The 20513-nt window shown below is 44.3% G+C and overlaps 1 protein-coding gene across 4 annotated transcripts in view; it reads left to right on the top strand.

Moving 5' to 3' along the window:
- LOC118358980 (pre-B-cell leukemia transcription factor 1) overlaps window positions 1-20513 on the top strand; it is an 83612-nt gene that overhangs the window by 58284 nt on the left and 4815 nt on the right. Inside the window, exons 3-9 of one of the 4 annotated variants that reach the window (XM_035737064.2) lie at window positions 10591-10838; window positions 12496-12558; window positions 14297-14487; window positions 15741-15876; window positions 17051-17210; window positions 18241-18353; window positions 18810-18899. In XM_035737064.2, coding sequence (XP_035592957.1) covers window positions 10591-10838; window positions 12496-12558; window positions 14297-14487; window positions 15741-15876; window positions 17051-17210; window positions 18241-18353; window positions 18810-18899 — 1001 coding nt within the window. The remainder of the gene's footprint in view (window positions 1-10590; window positions 10839-12495; window positions 12559-14296; window positions 14488-15740; window positions 15877-17050; window positions 17211-18240; window positions 18354-18809; window positions 18900-20513) is intronic. The other 3 variants (XM_035737065.2, XM_035737066.2, XM_035737068.2) reach the window with 3 other exon arrangements.

Below are 20513 nucleotides of genomic sequence, written 5' to 3'. Positions count from 1 at the left end.
GCAAGACAGAACAACTACCTCTGGTAAGACGATGGGTGGTGGTCTGTGTCTATTTGTCAATAACAGCTGGTGCGTGTAATCTAATATTAAAGCAGTCTCAAGGTTTTGCTTGCCTGAGGTAGAGTACCTCATGATAAACTGTAGACCACACTATATACCAAGATAGTTTTCATCTGTATTTATTGTAGCTGTCTTTTTACCACCACAAACTGATGCAGGCACTAAGACCGCACTCAACGAGCTGTATAAGGCCATTTGCAAACAAGAAAATGCTTATCCAGAGGCGGCGCTCCTAGTGGCTGGGGACTTTGATGCAGGAAATCTTAAATCCTTTTTACCAAATTTCGACCAGTATGTCATGTGCAACCAGAGAAAAAGCAACTCTAGACGACCTTCACTCCACACACAGAGACGTGTACAAAGCTCTCCCTCGCCCTTCATTTTGCAAATCTTACCATAATTCTGTCCTCCTCATTCTTGCTTACAAGCAAAAACTAAAGCAGGACTAGCTCAATACAGAAGTGGTCAAATGATGCAGATACTAAGCTACAGAACTGTTCTTCTAGCACAGACTGGAATATGTTCTGGGATTCATCTGATGGCATTGAAGAGTATACCATATCAGTCATCGGCTTCATCAATAAATGCATCGATTACATCGCCCCCACAGTGACCGTACGTACATACCCCAACCAGAAGCCATGGATTACAGGCAACATCCACACTGAGCTAAAGGATGGAGCTGCTGCTTTCAAGGAGAGGGACACTGACACTTATAAGAAATCCCTTCGATGAACCATCAAACAGGCAACGTGTCAATACAGGACTAAGATTGAATCCTACTACGCCGGCTCTGACGCTCGTCGGATGTGGCAGAGCTTGCAAACTATTACGGACTACAAAGGGAAACCCAGCCACGAGCTGCCCAATGACATAAGCCTACCAGGCGAGCTAAATGACTTCTATGTGCGCTTCGAGGCAAGCAACACTGAAGCATGCATGACAGCACCAGATGTTCCGGACGACTGTGTGATCATGCTCTCCATAGCTGATGTGAGTAAGACCTTTAAATAGGTCAACATTCACAAGGCCCCAGGGCCATATGGATTACCAGGACATGTACTCAGAGTATGCGCTGACCAACTGGCACATGTCTTCTGTAATACCTTCATGTTCCAAGCAGACCACCATAGTCCCTGTGCCCAAAAGCGGCAAGGTAACCTGCCTAAATGACTACTGACCCATAGCGCACTCTTCTGTAGCCATGAAGTGCTTTGAAAGGCTGCTCATGGCTCGCATCAACACCATCATCTCAGAAACCCTAGACCCACTCCAATTTTCATACAGCCCCAACAGATCCACAGCTGATGCACTCTCTATTGCACTCCACACTGGCCTTTCTGACCTGGACAAAAGGAACAGCTACATGATAATGCTGTTCAGTGACTACAGCTCATCATTCAACACCACAGTGCCCTCAAAGCTCATCACTAAGCTAAGGACCCTGGGACTGAACCCATACATCTGCAATTGGAACCTGGGCTTCCTGAAGTGCCGCCCACCGATGGTAAGGGTAGGCAACAACACATCACATAGGGTTGCGTGCTTAGTCCCCTCCTTTACTCCCTCTTGATCCACGACTGCGTGGCCAAGCACAACTACTACACTATTAAGTTTGCCGATGACACAACGTTCGTATGCCTGATCACAGACTATGATGAGACAGCAATTAGGGAGGAGGTCAGAGACCTGGCAGTGTGGTGCCAGGACAACAAACTCTTCCTCAACGATCGTGGACTATAGGAAAAGGAGGGCCGAGCACGCCCCTATTCCCATCGACGGGGATGTAGTGGAGCAGGTCGAGAGCTTCAAGTTCCTTGGTGTCCACATCACCAAGAAACTATCATGGTCCAAACACACCAAGACTGTTGTGAAGAGAGCACGACAACGCTTTTTCCCCCTCAGGAGACTAAAAAGATTTGGCAAGGGTCCTCAGATCCTCAAAAAGTTATACAGCTGCACCATCGAGAGCATCCTGACTGGTTGAATCACCACCTGGTATGACAACTGCCCATCATCTGACCGCAAGGCGCTACAAAGAGTACTGCGGCACAGTACTTCACTGGGGCCAAGCTTCCTGCCATCCAGGGCCTTTATACCAGGCGGTGTCAGAGAAAGGCCCTAAAAATTGTCAAAGATTCCAGCCACCCAAGTTATAGACTATTCTCTCTTCTACTGCACGGCAAGCGGTACCAGATCACCAAGTCTAGGTCCAAAAGGCTCATTAACAGCTTCTACCACAAGCCATAAGACTGCTGAACAGTTAATCAAATGGCTACCCAGACAATTTACATTGACCCCCCCCCCCCCCCACCTCCTTGACGTCTTTTTTACGCTGCTGCTACTTGCTGTTTATTATCTATGCACAGTCACTTTACCCCTACCTACATGTACATCTAAATGTCAATGTATTACCTCGACTAAACTGTACCCCCACACATTAACTCGGGTACCGGTACACCCTGTATATAGCCTCGTTATTGTTATTATATTGGTTAAGGGCTTGTAAGTAAACATTTCACGGTAATGTTTACATCTGTTGTATTCGGCGCATGTGACAAATTCAATTTGATTTGATATACTACCAAATATTGTCACTGCTGTCCAAACACTGACATACAGACACAAAGCTGGTATATTTTGGGAGGGTGGGAGACAGATCCTCTTATGGTGTTGTATTGTTTATTATATTCCCCCACTTTGTTTTATGTTTTTCAATCAAACCAGCTTGCTACTGGTATTCCAGTGCCTGTGGAGTATATTCCTTTATTTTGTCATTTGCATTTGCTACCATGGTCTATAGAGTCAAGTGAATATTTCCCTTCCTATACTAGCTGGTTATAACCCGCCTCTGTCTGCATATGGTGTCTCCCACAGCCGATCCCCTCCTCTCCACTTCTCCTCCTCTCTGACATGCTTCAGTCTCTCTCAGAGAGAGGAGTGAGATTTGTCCCTTGACCTTGTTCAATTAAGGCTCGCTCCAAACTCAGGGTTAAGCTGAAATGATCTACCGCTCGGTTCTAGCAGTTCAATTCATATTTTAACATCCAATGATGCTCCCCTCACAGAAAGCCACGAGCCTAGCCTGTAGCTGGGTGATTGGTAAATGGAAAATACAGGGAGATGGAGAGAATGTTACACTTCCTGAGAGAGAGAGAGAGAGAGAGAGAGAGAGAGAGAGAGAGAGAGAGAGAGAGAGAGAGAGAGAGAGAGAGAGAGAGAGAGAGAGAGAGAGAGAGAGAGAGAGAGAGAGAGAGAGAGAGAGAGAGAGAGAGAGAGAGCTCTCCAAATAGAGGTTTTAAATCATCACCATGCCTAATATTCCCAGTTTATCCTCAAAGAACACGGCTGTTTCCTGAGCGGCTTCTTGGAAAGGAAATAAATATTCTCCTATAAACGACCAGACAGTCAGAAATTCAGCTATCCAAAAGCCATGTGCCCCCAGGATTTTTTATTTTATTTAATATAGATTTGATTTGTAAAAGGCCAGAGGTGAATTAATGTCATGGTCTCCCATTGGTTTAGTTTGAATTTATTTTCAGTGGTTGACATTTTTCCTGGATGCCTGGACTGTGTGTTTGCAGTGACAACGAAACTGACCAATGGTTGTCATCAGTCTGTCCTTTGTTGCTCGATCCATTGACCCTCCACTGTGAACAGTATGCATCCATCCACACTGATGACTGCCTGCTCACTGTCTATATAGGCAAGCAAAGAGACTACCTACCAAGAGGGAGTCGATTAGGCCTAAACAATGCCCTCACTGTTTTCAAAGACACCTTTCTATCTCTCCAGAAAGAGAGCGAGAGAGATGCTGGGGGGTATCAATAAACGTATCAGCCTGCTATGGCACAATAATATACAGTATTGTGCAGGAATAAAGTTTGGCTTCGCGCCTATACCTAGTGGGAATAACATGTCAGGGACGCCTGGGGAGTTGAAGAATAAGGCATTACGCACACACACACAGACACACACAGACACACACACACACACACACACACACACACACACACACACACACACACACACACACACACACACACACACACACACACACACACACACACACACACACACACACACACACACACACACACACACACACACACACACACACACACACACACACACACACACACACACACACACACACACACACACACACACACACACACACACAACAAGCCATCAATGAAAGGGAAAGGGAGTCCATTAGAGACTTATGGCAAACGTGATGTTCTCTGGTGAGGGGAGAGGAGGAGGAGATGGGAGGAGGAGGGAGGGGAGACAGGGAGATGGGAGAAGGGGGAGATAGGAGGGGAAGGAGTTAAGAGCCCACACGGATAATTGTTTATCCCTGGGAGAACCCTCAATGTTTGTCTGAGGGTGGCTAAGTAAGTTCAGCAGCACTATTGGACAGGGAGAGCAGAGCAGAGCAGACCTGGGTTCAAACGCTATTTGAAGTCTGTGAAATACTTCAAGTGTTTGCTTTAGCCTGCCTGGAGTGCCAGATGGGTAGCGTTTTGTGTCTATTCTATTGGTCCATTGCGACAGGCAAGCTCAATCAAGCTCAGCTAAAGTATTTGAAATGATTTCAAATAGTGTTTGAACCCAGGTCTGGAGCAGCACAGCACAAACCCAAGACTGGGAAACATTAGGATGAATCAATTAGCCTGCCATTAGCCACTAAAGTGGCCCTCAATGACTCGTGTAATTATGACCCACAGCAAAGACCGTTTTACTGAGGCACATTGTTCCCCCCTTTCTTTCTTTTCTTTATTTACTGTATTTGTTTAAGATAATCCGTTCTGTGGTTTTAATTATGTGCATTAGGTTCAAGGCGAAATAAATCAATCATAATTTGCCTCCATCAGGGCAGAATCGCCTCCAGACCAGGCAGAGGCAGCCAGACACACTACAGGTCCCAGATCCCTGGTTCAGCCGACTGTTCCTATGGGGTTCCTGTCTGCGGAAACCAAATACCCAAATAACTCCAATATTTTACATATCAATTATATTATACTATATACATACCTAAATAATATACTCCAATATCCTTGGAGGCAAACACACACTGCAGCAGTTTCTTTGGTTCTGTCTCTCATACGACCTGACAATGCTCCTTTGGGGTCTCGTCTGTCTCATACGACCTGATAATTCTCCTCTGGGGGTCCTGTCTGTCTCTCATAAGACCTGATAATTCTCCTCTGGGGGTCCCATCTGTGTAAACCAAATGCCCAAATAACTCCAGGGTGAAACCAGGATACAGGGAGGATGAAGGGATTGAACAGTGACAGTTTCTTGTAGCTATTGTATTGCTCAGAAAATAATTCTGTCTTTGCATCACATGTAGGAAAACGCAGGGAAACGCTGGGAATGTTCAGATTATGCTAACTGATAGTATTATTCATGTCCCTAGCCTATAGCCTTCCACAAATAACGACTTTCTACTAACTACAGTATCACATAAATCTTTCATTTTTTTCTGGCGCATTTTGTTGCTGAACTTTGTTCTTAGTTCACTATTTAAATGTGGATCAAATATTTTCCTTCTCTGTTTTTCTCTACGAGGAAGATCCTATAAACTCTGACCTGAAGTAGAACGGTCGCTCTTTTATAAGACTGATGGGGTAGGTACTTCAGGCCAAGTAAAATAAACACTTTGTGAATGTTAAAGACTCCAGCTATTTTGTTCCTTTTATTTTTTCCTTTTCCAAGACTTGGCAGACGAGAATCGAATCATTGCATGAATGCAGGGGGGTTTTTGGGAGCATCCCAAATGGCGCCCTAGTCCGTATCTAGTACACAACTTTTGCACGACAAAAGTACCGCATTGTAAAGGGAATAGACTGCCATTTGGGACATACCCTTTATGTTCCGTTTTCATTTGACAGTCTAGACATTTTATGACTTTGGGAAGAAATCTGAGAGACTCCGTTTTCAGCTGCAAACAGCTGTGAAGAGGAGAAGAGCATCCTCCCTAGCTTTTGTGTGCTCTTTGAGTCCCACAATTCTGTTAACTGTGCGACTTAGTTGGAAGTCTTTATCCCTGCCCTTTAACCAATGGACAGGAAAGATTGTGTGAACTTGCAGTAAACAATATTTAGTCATCCAGGTTTACTCAAAGTTCAAAATGTAGTTTAACTTGCATACAGTATCAGTAAATATTTATTTCCCACTATTCTAGAAATGTATTCCTGTGGTATTATCCTATGAGGAATTAAAAGTGATAACAATATTGTTCAACACATTTTTACACAGGGTTATACTACTTTCAAATCAAAGTTTATTGAGATTAGCAGATGTTATCGCAGATGCAACGAAGTGCTTGTGTTTCTAGCTCCAACATTACAGTGTAAGACCTCGCAATAAAATAACAATACACACATAATATAGCATGAGTCACGACTAGAGTACAATATATAGTAAGTCCCATTAAGGGTCCCAATATGCCTGGCAAAAACCAAACACTGCATTCCACATTAAGAAGCTCATACCAACAGTTAAGCACGGTGGTGGTTGTGTGATAGTTTGGGGATGCTTTGCCGCCTCATGACCTGGATGACTTGCCTAAATAGAAGGAACCATGAATTCTGCTCTGTATCAGATAATTCTAAAGGAGAATGTCAGGCCATCTGTCTGTGAGCTGAAGCTGGAGCGCAGCTGGGTCATGCAGCAAGACGATGATCAAAAACACACAATCAAGTCGACATGAAAAGTTTTGGAATTGCCTCGTCAAAGTCCAGACCTAATCCAAATGTAGATGTTCTGGCGAACTTGAAACGAGCAGTTCATGCTTGAAAACCCACAAATGGCGCTGAGTTAAAGCAGCTCTGCATGGAATAGTGGGCCAAAATTCCTCCACGGCGATGTGAGTGAAGCATTTCGTTGGAGTCTTTGCAACTGAAGGTGACACAATCAGTTATTGAGTGAAAGGGGGGCAATGCATTTTTCACACACAGGGGCATTATATAGTGCACTGTTTTTGACCAGGGCAAGGAGTACATGAAATAGGGAATAGGGTGTCATTCCAGACACACACACCCAGGGGGATTCCCCTCTCTCCACCTTATCCCCACCCTTTCAGTGTGATGAAGGACATTCTCTAATGACACAGGGGAGAGCAGCGGGGGTAGCCTCCCTCTGGCTGTACAGCCGGCCCCTTTCTCATCCCGCTAAACCCCCACCCAGCCCAGACACCCCCACCCTAACCACCCCACCCCAGCCATCCCATCCTATGGCTGGGGCAGCGATCTAATCTGGGTTTAATGCTACAAACTTACTCCCATTGTTTCTGGATTAATGAAGTATTCCTGCCTGTTCCATTTTGTTCAGAGACAATGAGACATGTGAGGAGGGTTAATGTTTTAAATAGCAATTCTCAAACATTGGCCTTAAAGTCAATAAGTCATACAGTGCCTTCGGAAAGTATTCAGACTCCTTAACTTTTTCCACATGTTGTTACGTTACAGCCTTATTTTAAAATTAATTTAAATAAAATAAAAAAAAGATAATTCTCAGCCATCTAATACACAATACTTCATAAGGAAAAAGCGAAAACAGGTTTTTAGAAATGTTTGCAAATGTATAATTTAAGATACATTATTTACATAAGTATTCAGACCCTTTGCTATGAGACTCGAAATTAAGCTCAGGTGCATCCTATTTCCATTGATCATCCTTGAGATGTTTCTACAACTTGATTGGAGGCCAACTGTGGTAAATTACATTTATTTGACATGATTTGGAAAGGCACATGCCTGTCTATATAAGGTCCTGCAGTTGACAGTGAATATCAGAGCAAAAACCAAGCCACGAGCTTGAAGGAATTGTCCGTAGATCTCAGAGATAGGATTGTGTCAAGGCACAGATGGGGAAGGGCACCAAAACATTTCTGCAGCATTGAAGGTCGCCAAGAACACAGTGGCCTCCATCATTCTTCAATGGAAGTAGTTTGGAACCACCAAGACTCTTCCTAGAGCTGGCCACCCTGCCAAACTGAGCAATCGGGGAGAAGGGCCTTGGTCAGGGAGGTGACTAAGAACCTGATGGTCACTGACAGAGCTATAGGGTTCCTCTGTGGAGATGGGAGAATCTTCTAGAAGGACTACCATCTCTGCAGCACTCCACTATTCAGGCCTCTATGGTAGAGTGGCCAGATGGAAGCCACTCCTCAGTAAAAGGCACATGACAGCCCGCTTGGAGTTTGCCAAAAGGGACCTGAAGACTCTCAGACCACAAGATTCTCTGGTCTGATGAAATCAAGATTGAATTCTTTGGCCTGAATGCGAAGCGTCACATCTGGAGGAAACCTGGCACCATCCCTACGTTGAAGCAGGGTGGTGGCAGCATCATGCTGTGGGGATGTTTTTCAGATGCAGGGACTGGGAGACTAGTCAGGATCGAGGGAAAGATGAATGGAACCAAGTACAGAGATCCTTGATGAAAACCTGCTCGAGAGCGCACAGACTGGGGGCGAAGGTTCACCTTCCAACAGGACGACCCTAAGCACACAGCCAAGACAACGCAGGAGTGGCTTTGGGACAAGTCTCAATGTCCTTGAGTGGCCCAGCCAGACCCCGGACTTGAACCCGATCAAACATCTCTGGAGAGACCTGAAAATAGCTGTGCAGTGACACTCCCCATCCAACCTGACAGAGCTTCAGAGAAACTGCAGAGAAGAATGGAAGAAACTACCCAAATACAGGTGTGCCAAGCTTGTAGCGTCATACCCAAGAAGACTTTATGCTGTAATCGCTGCCAAAGGTGCTTCAACAAAGTACTGAGTAAAGGGTCTGAATCCTTATGTAAATGTGATATTTCAGTTGATTTTATTTTATAAATTCGTAATAATTTCAAAAAACATGTTTTTTCTTTGCCATTAAGGGGTATTGTGTGTAGATTGATGAGAAAAAAAAACAATTTAATCAATTTTAGAATAAGGCTGTAACGTAACAAAATGTGGAAAAAGCCAAGGGGTCTGAATACTTTCCCGAAGGCACCGTATATAGATGCTGCAGATTTTACATTTGAAATTGAACCTTTAATTAACTAGGCAAGACAGTTAAGAACAAATTATTATTTACAATGACGGCCTACCCCGGCCAAACCCGAGCTTCGCCCTATGGGACTCCCAATCACGGCAGGATGTGATGCAGCCTGGATAAGTGGCTGTAGCCTTTAAAGTAATGACATGGTGTATGCTACATTTGATGCGCTTGCCTTCCCTGCTATCAGTTTGAATTCATAGACAGTGGAAGAAGGTGTTTGTAGTTGGAATGGATAGATCTGTAAGTGTGTGTTATTTCAGAAAGTGGAAGGTCGGCCTTATCTACCCTAATGAACGGCGAGGGAGACCTCTAGAGGCAGGAAAGGGAGCAGCATGAATACCTTCGCTCTGCCACTCCACACGCACTGCCAAGTTCAGTGCTTGGCCTCACAATGTACACTATCGCTCAATGACAGACTTCAGTTGTCGCCCAGATCCTTATGCTTTAAGAACCAGCAATGTTAGGGCATTGTAAGAATAGTAAACAAGCACCACGGTAAGAGCATCAATCAGTGTGTTTTCTGTGTGAATGCATGGAGGTCACATTTACAATATGAACTGGTAATCAGTGAAGTACAAAACCACCATTATCCACAGTTCAATGTGTCCTAATACTGATATAAGGCACCTAAGATGCCACCGAGGTGATGTCCCCACATGGCACCCTAATCCCTGTATAGTGCACTACTTTTGACCAAAACCCTGTGGCCCCTAGACAAAAGTAGTGCACTATAAAGGGAATAGGGTGCCATTTGGGATGCCATAACTGAGTCCTCAGAGACGATGCCTCATTCATTACCAGAGCGTAAACCCCATTTATAGTATTTGTTTATTTATTCCTCCAATATCACAAATTGCTTTATGACATATGTATTGAATACCAAGCAGTCCTGGCCAATGCTCTGGTAGTTATTATTGAAGTTGCATTTTAAGTTAATGAAATTATATAAATTGAGTTTTGTTATAGTGTAGTCTTGCCAGAGTCTAGCGCCGTAGCCTTTATTCTGGCACGGAGATGAACCATAAAGAGGAAGGTGATTTATCAACTGGATGAACCCTGTCCTGACAGGGATGTCCTACTGCCAGCTGCACTACACTATGTACTTCTACTGCCATTTACACTACACACTGTACTCGAGTAGTATCAGTCTGAGCCTGCTGGCTTTTACAGTCCACATGGATGCACCACCAAGCGTTACCGCGGTGAAAAGAAAACAATTCTGCCACGCCGTTGCTCTCCAGACCAAAGGAGGAGGATGTGTCAGGCATGGTGTGTGTGTTCTGTGTGTCAGGCGTGGAGTCAGGCATGGTGTGTGTGTTCTGTGTGTCAGGCGTTGAGTCAGGCAGGGCGTGGAGTGCTGCCTACAGCCGACATCTTGTTATGCTGTCACAGCGCTGTGTGTGAGTGACCTATGGTGTCACGACGCTGTGATTGGTGACCTGTGTGACTGACCTCTGACCCTTTCTGTCGTTTGCAGTGCTGAGTATCCGTGGCGCTCAGGAGGAGGAGCCTCCAGATGCCCAGCTCATGCGATTGGACAACATGTTGCTGGCGGAGGGCGTGTCTGGACCTGAGAAAGGGGGCGGTTCTGCAGCGGCTGCGGCTGCTGCTGCAGCCTCAGGGGGCGGGGCAGGAGCGGATAACTCAGCGGAACACTCGGACTACAGAGCCAAGCTCTCTCAGATCAGACAGATCTACCACACAGAGCTGGAGAAATACGAACAGGTAAGGATACACTCACCCCTCAGAGAACTACTGTCTTAGGTGTCTTTTACCATAATCACATACTCCAACCATGTAACCCAAACGCACCAGCTCCACCCATCACCATTCCCATCACAGTGATTATTTGTTAACCTATGACTACCTGAAGAATGATGAGTGATAAAGTTACAGAAGCACAAATATCATACCACCAAGACATGTTAAACCTCTCAGCATTTGGAGGAGAATTACAATAACAGGGGAGGTCAGCATTTTCGGGGGGTATGATGTTTGTGCCCCTGTAACTTTCTCACTCATCATTATTCACGATTTATTCAGAATTGATCTGTAATCATGATAGCATCTACATTCATGTTTAGAAACATGTTATATTCTTATTTACAATAAAAGGGACTCCAAAATGACACAATACATTATTTACCATTTCATTTCTATTGGGCTCAAAATACTCTGAAACAAACAAGACAAACATCAAAAGCATCCAACAAATGTGTAGAGTCACAAGCTTGATGTAATCATTGTGCGCTAGGAATATGGGACCAAATACGCAACGTTTGACTACTTTAATACACATAGAAGTGAATTTATCCCTCTAAAATGGGGGGGGATGGATGGATGGATGAAAATACCCTCAAATTAAAGCTGACAGTCTGGTTTTGAAATTATACAATGGGCTAAGAGGTTATAGTGCAAAGTGCTGGAATACATAGCCAAAAACTAAAATGAAGTGTCACTGTCCCAATAGTTTTGGAGCTCACTGTATATCCCATTTAGGAGATGTTTTTATCCAAAGCGACTGTATGCATACATTTAACATATGGGTGGTCCCAGGAATCAAACCCACAATCCTGGCATGCAAGCATCATGCTCTACCAACTGAGCCATACATCTTTTTATATTTACATCCCAATTTAAGGAGACTTTCTACATTTATGGCATCCATCTAAAGATGTGACAGATTTTCTCTCATCTCCATTGCATCCCTATGTAATGTGCAGTTTCCTTCTCTTCTCCTCCATGTCATTATCTACCATGCCAATAAATCAGAGTGGATTTTACTGCATAACGTTGTCTACTTCCTAACCAATATACACACAGTCAAATGTTAAGGCCCTGACTGGCTGGAATGAATGCATGCCCTGTTTGATGAAATGCAAATGTATTTTCCGTATAGTCCCAGACACTACTTACATTTATATTAAAAAAAGCAAAGTCAGTGTTGTGATGTTAATCTAGTCTAGAGACAGGGTTTAGTGTTGTGATGTTAATCTAGTCTAGAGACAGGGTTTAGTGTTGTGATGTTAGTCTAGTCTGCAAACAGGATTCAGTGTTGTGATGTTAGTCTAGTCTGTAGACAGGGTTGCCATCCTGAAACACACACACAGTGGAGTAGGGTAAAGTTGCCTCTAGTCGCTGATCTTGGATCGGTTTTGCATTGTCCCCGCTAATGGTTAAGTTTAGGATTGGAGAAGGGGAAGCTGATCCTAGATCTGTACCTAGGGGAAACTTCACCCCGGAGCCACATACAATAGGCAGGACTGTAGCAGTCGGAAGTAGTGTGGAAAACAGTCCTGCGACTATGCCACCATTACATGCTGACAATGTGCTATATAATTATATATAATATGTAATATATCTGTAATATACTGTATTTAAGATGGTATCCCAGTGCGGATGGAGGGGGGACAGTTACACAGGGAGTCATGGCAACGGAAACAAGGTACTCCTCCACTGCAGACCACTGCCCAACCATACACTATGTAGAGAGATAATATATTTTATAGTCATAATATCATTAGTTAATAACATTATTTTACTTTGGTTAGGTTGTTTACCAAATAGACACCCTTCGGGAGGTGTTGAATCAAATACATTTTTCCACATCTGACTAGTTTTTATAAAGCTGGGTTAGTAACTAAATCTATTCGCGAATCCAATGTGAACCTTGGCTCCAGTGTTTTTATTTACAACCCAGAGCTTTCTAAACCCAGCATTTTATACCACGCTTCCCTCCCTTAAAATCTCAGTGATAGGGAACAGACCTTCACTGTCAGGATCAGGATTAGGAACTGGATGGCAACCCAGTCTTTTAAAGCCGTAGTGTTGCTTACGGAGTAAAGAAATACTATAACTCACTTATCATTTATCACCACAATTTATTCGTGGTTTAACAGGGTTTTTTTTCTTTATTATTTTTAAATATATTTATTTATTTCTATACGTTTATTTGTAATCGATGCTATGTCCGCTTGCTTTAGATGCTTTCAGTAGCATCATAATCAGTACATTGCACTATACCATGTTTGCATGTATTTTGTTTCAGACAAGGCCCACATACACATTATCCAGGATATACATTTCTGTGTGTGTGTGTGTGTGTGTGTTGTTATGATGACATTATGTCTATAGTCTATCTGGGGCTGTGCCAGATGGCTTCACTGGCATCCCCATGCATCATTGTATGACACCAACCGCATGACTACTCTGCACCTTACCTCTCATATCATCACCACCTATTCACTGTCATTTACATTCGTTGTACAGACATTTTTGTATTGTTGTACTTTGTCTTGTTACTGTCTCTCTTCATTCACATCCTTCTGCTTTGATAACTATTGCTTTCATGTCAATAAGGGCCCTTTGAGATGAGTGTGAATATGACAGACATATTGTAGAGTGATGGAGAGAGAGAGAAAGTGAGGGGGAGAATTAGAAGGAGAAAGAGAACAAGACACGACAGAGAAAGAGGGAGAGGGAGAACAAGAAAGAGTTCTAGAGAAAGAGAAAAGGACAGGGAGTGAGACAGAGGGAGAGAGACAGAGGCTGTAATATCATGTCAGGTTCACGCCTAGTGCCACACAGGAGGGTGAGTGTATCATCATGGCATGTTAATCTCTCAACCCGCTCAGCTGCGACTCGACTGCGGTAAGAAGAGAAGGTTTGCTGCTCGTCAGCAGGGACTAGCAGCTGTCATTTCTCCATGTCTCCTTTCTGAAAAACGACACTTACAGTTGCCATTGCCACTTCTGTTTAATATGAAAAATATCACCACTTATATTCCCCCTTGACTTCACAACATGGAAGCATTCCCATGAACTACATACATTAAACACCTCTTAATTTGCATCAAATTTTTCCTTTCTGTCTTTGTGCATGACCTTGACTGATGTAGAATACCATACAGTATATTTTTGCACTGTATACACACACTGCATTAATCCAATGCTAGAGGACACCACCCAGCCCGTCAATAGCCATATAGTATATCACCATCATCATGGTGAGGCTGCTATGAAAACTCTCACCAACAACATTTCTTTTGACAGTCTAGATAGAAGAAACTGATGTCACTCGGGACAAGAGTGTATGCTAAATGACTCAAATGTAAATGTAACAAACCAGATTGCTCTATCTATCTGATCACCTCTCTCTCTCTGTCTGTTTCCCCCCCTCTGCAGGCTTGTAACGAGTTCACCACCCATGTGATGAACCTGCTGAGGGAGCAGAGTCGCACGCGGCCCATCTCTCCCAAGGAGATCGAGCGCATGGTGGGGATCATCCACCGCAAGTTCAGCTCCATCCAGATGCAGCTCAAACAGAGCACCTGCGAGGCCGTCATGATCCTGCGCTCCCGCTTCCTCGACGCCAGGTGTGTGTCTTGTGTGTGTACCTACAGCTGTGCAAATGACCGTGTGCAAAGTCACTGTGCCACTGCAATGTTTTTGTTGACTTGCACAGCTAGCTACAGTATTTCCATACCTGTAGCTGCATTATTCACTTCAGGTGCTTTTACAGTCACGTTGACAGCGTGTTATTCTACAGCTTACCACCACTCTATACAACATCATCACAACTGATCTTCCGAAATCAACCAAAGTTTTGAGCCTACCTACGGCACATCTATTGGTGCCATTTGAACCAGCACATGCCGCCTTGTTTCTTGGCCGCTGACAATTATCTCCTCTCTCCAGGCTCCATAACGCTAAATATTTCCCTTTTTTAATATAATCCCTTGTTCCTTTTGATGCATGTTTTGGATTTGCATACATTTCTCCGAGGATAAATCTCACTCTGAGTCGGAGTCGGAAGCATAACATTTAAATTCGGCTTGGGCTCTTCTTACAAAGCTCCCCCCCTATTCTTCTGCAAATGATTGTGGCTGTGGTGCAGGGAGGGAGACAGGGGAAGAAGGGAAGGGCTTTCAGTTAGAGAGAGAGTGAGTGAGAGAAAGAGAGAGAGCGAGAGAGAGAGAGAGAGAGAGAGAGAGAGAGAGGCACTGCCTCCCTACCAGTCTCAGCTTTACTGATTAATCTGCAGTCTGCCCTAGCACCATGCTGTGCACATTTACATATTCTCAAGCAGGCTTTTGGAGTGCGGGACGAAGATTTCAGCACAAATCTCTTTCACCAGTCAATCGATGCGATGCATGGAGGCAAGCATTTTTACAGGGTTCCCGACCTAGCTTATGTAAAGCCCTCTCATGAGATGTGGCACATGCAGACATAACCTGATGGAGGGTGGAGATGGAGAAGGAGCAAGAGATGGAGGGGTCAGTGAACTGAACTAGCATCAGCGCGTGCTTACGGCACGTTTTCTAGCCTTTAATAAGGAAGGCCAGTGTTCTGTTGTTTGTCAGGATTTGCAGGCGTTGTTCATTTCTATTAGTGAACCTTCGCAAAGAAAACATATTTCGTACAAGTTTAGGCAGCTGTATTGAAATGGGGTGGCAGTTGTATGGAAGGTATTGGATCAAATTGGGTGGTAGTTGTGTTGATACTGTATGAGGTGCCCCAGTTTTGCCTGTATTACCACAAGTGGCTTTGACACATTTCCTCTCATTTCCTATTTTACATAGTGTTTATTCCGGTCCTAACTAACCCATTTCTATCATTCTCCTTGTAGACGGAAAAGACGGAACTTCAACAAACAGGCGACAGAGATCCTGAATGAGTACTTCTACTCGCACCTGTCTAACCCCTACCCTAGTGAAGAGGCCAAGGAGGAGCTGGCCAAGAAGTGCTCCATCACAGTTTCACAGGTACAGTACAGTGCCACCTGTCTTCTGGAAGGCCACAGTACACGTAGACCAGGACTAGAGGCAGTAGTGGATCATGTGGAAGGCCATTATAATCATTTTCACAATTTCACAGTATTATTCCAACCTCATTGTGTGGAAATATACATACAAAACTGGAAAATCTGTTTTTTGACTGCGCTGAGCCTTTAAGATGTGAGCATGACATTATTTTCTTAATTCATAGACTACATCACAGGGACTAAATTGATAGTGTAATATGATGATTGATAATGTAATTAAGAATGCACCAACAATACCAAGGTAAACAGCTGTCATGTTATGTGTTTCTCGTCCATCATCTCCTCAAACGGTTTCATTAAGTTTATGCAAAATTATTTTGAGGATGCATCTGGGCGTTGTTTGATGATAACAACGTGCTTCAGGGTCTGAATGATTAGTTGAGCATCTGTCTGTGCCCCAAATGGCACCCTTTTCCTTATGTAGTCCACTATTTTTGACCAGAGCCCTTTTTGACCAGGTCCCATAGAGAATAGAGTTCCATTTGGGACTCGACCTCTGTGTCTATGATAAAATAATATGTTTACCTACCTTCTCTCTGCATTCGTTCAAACTCAGCAACCGGATTGATTTAGTTTTTTATTTTAATGTTATTTATCATTAGCGCTACCTGGCTTATCCTGGTAGCTTCATCGGGGAGTCCATTAGCTGTAATGGGTGTTAGATCGTGGATGTTGACTGATTGGTGCTAGCGTGAGCTCTGATGATAGCTGCAGTCATACTGACATAATGAGACTGTTACTGGCAATCATTCCCTTCTGCCACTAATGTGGATTCACAGTACTGGTCTACGTAGCGAGTGGTAGTACTCACTACTACCTCAAAAGGTTGTGTTCCAAATGGCACCCTATTCCCTATATACTGCACTACCTTTGACCAGGGCCCATTGGGCTCTGGTTAAAAGTAGTGCACTATAAAAGGGTATAGGATGCCATTTGGGACCCAGGCAAAGTCTTTCTTCAGTGTCGGAATAGGATATGCCAGACAGTGGAGGGCCATGCATGCAGAGCTCATTCGGATTCTAATTTCACACATTTGCTCGGTAAAAAAGTGGGAAATGTATTTGTGTAACATTAACATTGGGTAAGCATTTACAAGTTGCACGTTGTTTGTACAGGTTTCCAACTGGTTCGGAAATAAAAGAATCAGATACAAGAAAAACATTGGAAAGTTCCAGGAAGAAGCCAACATGTACGCTGCCAAAACTGCTGTGAACGCGACCAACGTATCCTCACACGGGAGCCAGGCTAACTCGCCCTCCACTCCAAATTCTGCAGGTGAGACTAAAGAATAATACCAATGGGTTATTTGGAAGGCTCTGAATGCACTCTATATCAGTCAAGGGCATATTTATATATAATAATATAATATATGCCATTTAGCAGACGCTTTTATCCAAAGCGACTTACAGTCATGTGTGCATACATTCTACGTATGGGTGGTCCCGGGAATCGAACCCACTACCCTGGCGTTACAAGCGCCATGCTCTACCAACTGAGCTACAGAAGGACCACATATTTCTATGTTCAAGTCAAAAGAACAAAAGGGAAAATGGCTTTGTCCAAGAGTAGGATACCAGGACCCCATGTCAAGTCTCCCAATACTTTCTTCGCTGTTGTCTTCTTTTCAATTAACACACCTTTTATTGTACTTTATCTCAACATAGAACATTTACATTTTGTTGTACCAATTGAATTGACTGAATTCATTGATCTTGTTGACCACGAATAACGGTTTTACAGAAACACATAACATATCATTCGTGATACTTTGACTGTAGAGACATCCTACCATTCTACTTTCATGTTGACAAATAGTCACCACAACAACACATCTGACGACTGTACTCGACTCACCGTTCCCTCAGCTTTATGCTGCCACTCTCTAACCTGTCTGCTCGCTCTGGCCCTAGCCCTAACACTAGCGCTACTTCTAACTTTTTCTCTCGCAGGGGTGGGCAACTCCAGTCCTCGAGGGCCAGATTGGTGTCACACTTTTCCTCCATCCATAGCAAACACAGCTGATTTAATCAAATTCCATTCTAAACTGAAGCTCATGATTGGGTGATTATTGGAGTCAGGTGTGTTAGCTGGGGCTAGGGGCAAAACTGGGACACCAAGCAGGCCCTTGAGGACTGGAATTGCCCACCCCTGCGTCCAGCGCTAACTGCATTTGTTTGCCTGCTGACACTTTGCATGGTGCTTCTCCGGGTCTAACCCTGGACGGGGCTAAGTGGCTGAATCCTGCTCTGCTTGCTCCTCTTTCTCGCTGCTCTGTGATTCCAGTGCTCCCTCTCTCCTCTTCCAGGTTCTGCTGGATCTTTTAACATGTCAAACTCCGGCGACTTGTTCATGAGCGTGCAGTCTCTCAATGGGGACTCGTACCAAGGGGCTCAGGTGGGAGCCAACGTGCAGTCACAGGTAGGGCCATATAACTAAGCAGTGCAGCAGATACTACTATAGGAACAGATCCACCTCCCTAAGAAAATACCTTGTAATCTATCCTAAACGCACTACAGGCATCTCAGTACTCCCCCAGTGTCTACATAACTATGGGCTCCTAATAGCGCCACACCATAGGGTTTTCAAGGTATCGTCTTCCACCATACTAAAACATTACAGCGAGTGTAAGGATGAAAATAATTCAGTGCTCTCTGCAGCTCTCACTAATTTCATCCTTTCGACAGTCTTCTAAACACGTAATGACATGTTTTGGTTATCTTTCTTCGTATTGTCCATGGCTGGATGTATTTCCTGTGTGTTTTCTCTGCCTGTACTGTGTATCACACTCCTTCTTGTCTTTGTCTTACAGTGTTAGTCTTGTTTATCTTCTGTGCTCTGACCTTGCTTTGTTTGTGTTCCTCTGTTGTGTTTCAGGTGGATACCCTTCGCCATGTTATCAGTCAGACAGGCGGATACAGTGAGGGCCTCACAGCCAGCCAGATGTACAGTCCGCAGGGCATCAATGTAAGGAGAAAAAAAAGCACACGTTTTTTTCCCGCTTTCTTTTCCCCCTACCAATTATTTCAAAGCCATAGGGCTCAGAATGCCACTTAGTACGACTTGTCTCAGCTCCACCACAGTCACCTAGTTGATTGCTTCTGTATCGGTCACGCCACGGGCAGAACGCCAGAACGGCGTGGGGCCGGCCACACACACACGGAGCGGCCGCCTGAGCCTGTCACGTCCAATCAGCTCTCCCTTAGCACCTGCAGCCAATCGCGGCCGTGCAGGAATGGCACAAACAGGTGACACATCCTTTGACGCGTGGATCGGTCGCCCCCTAACGCCCTCACTGACCACCTGATCCTAATCATCACTCTGGATCCAGAGGCCCCGTTAAAACCCTATCAGAACAACCCCAGAGTAGAGTCACACTAAAAATAAAACTAGCCAAACTTCTAGCCCCTCGACAGAGCACTGAGGGGCATAACATGGGGGCGTATTTCCACCATGTTATATTTTTTTCTTATTTTTTAGAGGATGGGGGATTTGGATTTGGGGGAAGTGTGTGTGTGTTTTGGGTGAGGGCAGAGGAGAGGGGGGAGGGAGGGGGAGGTTAGCTGGCGGCTGCAAACAGCAGGGAAATTCACAGCGACAAGCCGTGTCGTAAAAGGGAAAATCAATAAGACAGACACAAGGAGAGCGGAGTGTGGACTTGGGACAGCAATCCAAGCGCATTGCTCAGATCATGCTCCCGCCACACTAATGGCCCTGACAGCGAGCCGCGGCAGTGTGGGTCGGTGAGAGCTACGACGAGAGAGAGAGGACGGTCACAGGCACACACAGCCACGCGGCTAGGCTTCTGGCTTCCTCTCCCGTCGTGCCTCAATGGCCATATGATAATGAGATGAAATGCCTCCTGTAAAACAAAAGTGGGGTATGCAGGGTGTATTCAAATCCCCCCTCCTTTCCTGGCTTGCTCTCCACTCTACGCTCATCTCCCTCCCACAGAACAGGCTGTGATAACCCTGCGAGAGCACTACTGACGTGTTCAAGCCCTGTTCTCAGACAACACCCTGACCTTATGGATAGTCATTATCCTTGGACCCCGTACCACGTCCTAAAATGCCACAATATTCTCTCTTTTTTTCACACACATTCATAACTTTTAAAGAACCTTCTTACTGCGTAATACGAGAAGGATATCGTGTTATCTGATTTTTGAGAGACAAATGTAACAGCAGACTAGGCCTACGTTGTTATCCTTTCCTTCCATACAAATATGGTTCTCCATTCTTAATGTAGGATTTGGGGAGATATAATAACTGTAATCATATCTTACGGAAATCATTTATACATTTTAGAATTCTGGAGTGGGGTTGACGAGCTTATTTCCTTGCCTCTCTGCAGCATTTTACTGCAATAGTATTTGTGTCAACATACAGTATGTGAAGATGACGCGTTTCTATGTTTTGTAGTAAAAGAGAGAGGAGGATAAGTGTTTCCAATGATATCATCAACCAATTGGTATGCAATTAGTAGGCAATGCCTACTCATAATTGGCTACAATCACATGATGCACACCAATGGTGTCATTGGAAACACTTATCTTCCGCTATCTTTTTTAATACAAAACTT

The sequence above is a fragment of the Oncorhynchus keta genome, chromosome 26, assembly GCF_023373465.1.
Source record: "Oncorhynchus keta strain PuntledgeMale-10-30-2019 chromosome 26, Oket_V2, whole genome shotgun sequence".
NCBI lineage: Eukaryota > Metazoa > Chordata > Actinopteri > Salmoniformes > Salmonidae > Oncorhynchus > Oncorhynchus keta.
This window is presented reverse-complemented; position numbering and strand designations above follow the sequence as displayed.